At 64.8% G+C, this 4,539-nt stretch overlaps 1 protein-coding gene across 1 annotated transcript in view; it reads right to left on the reverse strand.

Annotated features, from left to right (window-relative positions):
- The window catches only part of ARHGAP27 (Rho GTPase activating protein 27), an 11,523-nt gene that overhangs the window by 3,965 nt on the left and 3,019 nt on the right, over positions 1 to 4,539 (reverse strand). Inside the window, exons 2-7 of the mRNA XM_019474270.1 lie at positions 3,276 to 3,704; positions 2,502 to 2,717; positions 2,028 to 2,138; positions 1,863 to 1,930; positions 1,669 to 1,756; positions 373 to 477 (exon numbers count right to left, since the gene is read on the reverse strand). Of these exons, the coding sequence (XP_019329815.1) occupies positions 373 to 477; positions 1,669 to 1,756; positions 1,863 to 1,930; positions 2,028 to 2,138; positions 2,502 to 2,717; positions 3,276 to 3,704 (1,017 nt within the window). The remainder of the gene's footprint in view (positions 1 to 372; positions 478 to 1,668; positions 1,757 to 1,862; positions 1,931 to 2,027; positions 2,139 to 2,501; positions 2,718 to 3,275; positions 3,705 to 4,539) is intronic.

The following is a 4,539-nucleotide window of genomic DNA, read 5'->3' on the forward strand; positions in this document are numbered from 1 at the left end:
CAGGTTGTGGCTGAGCATGGCACCCGACTCATTACACCGATGACCCCAATTGTTGCCGTTTGCCGGCGAGCCAGGGCGGCTGGAAACCTCTTCCCTGTGCAAAGCCCGAGTGGAAAAACCCCTCTGGGAGCCAGGATGTCCCTTGGTGACATCTCTGTGCCCGTAGGGAAGGGACAGTGGTTGGCAGCGCAGCGTGTCCCTTTGCTTCCAGTCCGGGGATGTCCCCCAGTGTCCCCACCACCACCAACCCCAGCACATCCCCTTCACCGCTGGTGGGATGAACCGGGCAGGTGCTGGCATCGCCACCGCCCCGCGGGCCACGTGTGGACCCTGATGGGTGACCGATGTCCCCCCCACTGTCACCCGGCTCACCTCCAGGACGTGCTTCTTGCTGGACTTGTCCCTGCCGGCCCAGGCGAGGGTGGCCCCGCGCAGCTCCACCGTGTGCTCAGGGGTGGTCAGGGTGCTGGGCTGCCGCTGCGGGAGTAAGGGGACGAGGGTGGCACCGCTGGCACCCGCCCGGAGGGGACGGGGACACTGGGGTCCTGCTCTGTGGGGGGGCTGCGGGCTTTCCTCCTCCAGAAAGGCAGGAGTGGCAAATGACTCCTGTGGGACATCCCTGTCCCCTCCCATGGCACCCGGGTCTCTCTGCAGGACCAGGACATGGTGCTGCTGCCATGGGGTGGGTGTCGTGGCCACCAGCTTGGGGACAGCCGGGTCCTACAGCAACCGTCACCTCTTGGGACATCCTGGGGACCCCGGGGGTCTTCAGCTCTAGGGTCCACCTTGGTGACAGCACTGCGCAGGAGCGGCGTTACATGGGGAAAGGAGTCCCTGGCAGGCTGCAGGGTGGCTGTCCCCAGGGACAGGGGACGGTCCCCTGGAGTTTTCATAAGGGAAGAAAATCATCAGACCCTCTTGCTCTCCCCATGCCATGGATTTCGGGGTGCTTTGGCCACGCTCCCCCTCCATCCAGCCACTCTCCATCTCTGTTTTCCAGAAGGGCCCCCCCAGACAGAGCCCTGCACCCACGTCCCAGCAGTGGGGCCAGCACGACGTCCCCCCCTCTGGGGGCGTGGGTCTGTCCTCTCTCCTTCCCCTGCTGCCGTCACCGCAGGGTGTTGCAAGACCCACAGCAGCTTCTGCATCCGGGCGGCGGGTGCTGGGTGCTGGAGGGGGGGCTGGGTCAGGCACCGCTTCCTCCCCGCTCGCCTCGACGAGCTCCATGCGCTCGTTAGGATGCCCTGCCACCGGCCCCGGCCCGCCTCCCACACAGGGAGGGGGACCGTGTGTGTGCGAGGGGAGGTGTGAGCGTGCACGCGCCGGCGTGCGGCGACCCAGGCCAGTGTTGGGAGGGGTCCTCGTGCAGGGTGCTGGCCCCATCCCATGGGTGCTGACCCTGTCCCATGGGTGCTGGCCCCATCTCACAGGTGCTGGCCCTGTCCCATGGGTGCTGGCCTCGTCCCATGGGTCCTGGCCCCATCCTTCAGGTGCTGACCCCATCCTGTGGGTCCTTGCCCTGTCCCATGGGTGCTGGCCCCATCCCATGGGTGCTGACCCTGTCCCATGAGTGCTGGCCTTATTCCACGTGTGCTGGCCCCATCCCGTGGGTGCTGACCCTGTCCCATGTGTGGGTGCTGGCCCCACCAAGGTCGTTGGGCCTCTTACCAAGGCACCAGCAGCCGAGTGCTTGGAGTCCTTGAAGAAGGTGAGGATCCCCCCCTCCAGCACCGTCCAGGAGGAGCTCCAGTTCTTCCTGGGGAGCAGAGGGGGGGTCACGCAGGGGGACAGCACAGCCCCTGTCCCCTCCGCCCCCCCGGGGCTCCCTTCTCCGGTGGCGGGAGGCACCGGGATGTGCTTACCGGAGCCGCTTCCCTCTGTCCAGTGTCTTGGTCCGGTTGAGCACCCCGGCTTTTTCGAGGCTTTTAAACTGGAAGGCAAAGCGTGGCGGGGGGGTCAGGTTTGCCCCCTGCCCTCCCCGGTGCCAGGGTGGGGAAGGGCTGGCTGCCCCTCCCCAGGGTGCTCACCTTCTCCTCCTTGAGCCCCAGCGCCGGCGGCACGGTGCTGTGCCAGGCAAAGAGCCCGCTGTCCTGGCTGGAGCTGCTGCTGGCCCGGTCGTGGTGGCCACCCGCCGGCACCTGGGGGGGAGCGAGCGGGTGATGCCCGAGGTGCCCGTGCCGGATGGGTGCTGGGCTTTGCACCCACTGCACCCCAGAGCCCCTGCCCTCTGCTTTTGTGGCCCTGTGAGGATGCTCATCCCCTGGCAGACACCCCTGTCCCCATCTTTGTCCCTATCCCTGTCCCTGTCCCCATTTCCATCCCTGTCTCTTTCCCTAGCCCTGTCCCTGTCCCCATCCCCATCCCTGTTCCCATCCCTGTCCCCATCCCTATCCCCATCCTCATGCCCATCCCCATCCCTGTCCCTATTCCCATCCCTGTCCATATACCCATCCCCATCCCTGTCCCCGTCCCCGTCCCCATCCCTGTCCCCATCCCCGTACCGTGTCAGAGGCGAAGTTCTCGGGGCAGAACACGGCTCCCTCGGGGTGGCTGTGCCTGTACCAGCCCAGGGGCGAGCCCAGCTCCTCGGGGTGCCTTGGGGACAGAGAGAGAGCAGCCCCCTGATCGTAGGAGCCCATGGGCGAGTAGTCCTCCTCGGGATAACCCTCCAGCTCATCTGGAGACAGGTTGGGATAGTCCGTTTCCGGAGTAGGCGGCTGGAGGGAAGAGCCAGGTCAAGATCTTGTGCCCCACCAAGAGCATCCACATCCCCAAGCCGTGGCCAGCCCAGGTGGGGGCTGCCCCATCTCCATCATCTCCATCCCCATCTCCATCTCCATTTCTGTCTCTGTCTCCATCCCCATCCCTGTCTCCATCCCCATCTCCATCTCCATCTCCATCTCTGTCTCCATCTCCTCTCTGTCTCCATCCCCACATCTCCATTTCTGTCTCCGTCTCCATCCCCATCCCTGTCTCCATCCCTATCTCCATCTCTGTCTCCATCTCCGTCTCCATCTCCGTCTCCATCTCCATCCCCATCTCTGTCTCCATCCCCACCTCCATCTCCATCTCCATTTCTGTCTCCGTCTCCATCCCCATCCCTGTCTCCATCCCTATCTCCATCTCTGTCTCCATCTCCGTCTCCATCTCCGTCTCCATCTCCATCCCCATCCCCATCCCCATCTCCATCTCCATCTCCGTCTCTGTCTCCATCCCCATCTCGTCTCCATCTCCATCCCCATCTTCATCATCCCCGCGCCTCGCTGGGTGCTCACCCTCTGCTCCATGGGACCGTACCGCGTCACCCCAGGGTACATATCCTGGGAACTGCCTCCGTCTCCCGCGTGGGGGGGGTCCCACGACGTCTCACCTGTTACCGAATTATAGAAAAAAGCCTGTCCGCTGGCTTCGTCCACGTACTGTTCCCACTCGGGAAACTCCGGGCTGTGGGCGAGCGAGGAGGCGGGAGAGGCGACGGGACTCACTCCATCTTCTGCCTGCCCAAAGGGACAATCCCACGTGGTCTCGCCCGTCACCGGGTTATAATAAAACAAATGTCCACTGTCCGTATCCGTGTGGGTTTCCCAATCTGACACGGAGCTGCCGGGCTCCTCCGGGGCTGAGCCAGCGGCTACGGCTTCTTCCCGCAGCTCCTGGATGTTGAGGTAGATGGGGGCAGGCGGCTCCTCTGGCTCCTTGTGGGCCTGGGGGGGACACGGATGGGTCACTCGAGTGCTGCGGTTGGCGATGGGTGTGGCGAGCCATGGGGCGGGGATGCTGGCGATGACGTTCCTGGGATGTCCCCACCTTGGTACCCAGGCTGGCGGATGGGTGAGGGGGCCAAGGAGCCAGATCCTGCCTTGCCCCGGCTGCTGGGGCATCCCTCCTGCCCGGGCACCCAGCAGGCGCTGCCCTGAGACACCCTCTCGCATGGGGCAGGAGCTGAGAGCGATGACCGGGTGGTAGAGGAGGGCACCCACAGCACCCACATCGGGGCAGGGAGCACCCAGCTGGCAGCGGGGATAAGGGTCCAGCCTGAGCACACGGAGAGAGTTTGGGCTTGGGGCATCGTGGTCCCCAGCGTCAGCACCCGCATCACCAGCACCCACGTCACCCGCCGCACCTGCACTCCCGGGATCTGCGCCCAGGGCATCGGCACCAGCACCCCAGCACTTGTATCACACCATCTGCACCCGCATGGTCTGCACCCACATCATTGACAGCAGCACCCAGCACTTGCACCCACATCACTGGCACTCAAACCATGAACACCCGCAACATCTGCACCAACATCTGCGGCCCCAGCACCACCGACATGCCCATCACCTGCACCCCCAGCCTCTGCACCCGCCTCACTGGCATCAGCACCCCAGCACTTGCACCCACATGTCAGCACCCTCAACATCAGCACCCTGGGACATCTCCAACACCCACATCACCTGCACCCCCAGCCTCTGCTCTTACATCACCAGCACCCACAGCGCCAGCACCCTCACTGACAGCACCCACAGCCCCCGCCAACCGCCACAGCACCCTGAA

Source organism: Aptenodytes forsteri, unplaced genomic scaffold (assembly GCF_000699145.1).
Source record: "Aptenodytes forsteri isolate BGI_AS27 unplaced genomic scaffold, ASM69914v1 Scaffold249, whole genome shotgun sequence".
Lineage (NCBI taxonomy): Eukaryota > Metazoa > Chordata > Aves > Sphenisciformes > Spheniscidae > Aptenodytes > Aptenodytes forsteri.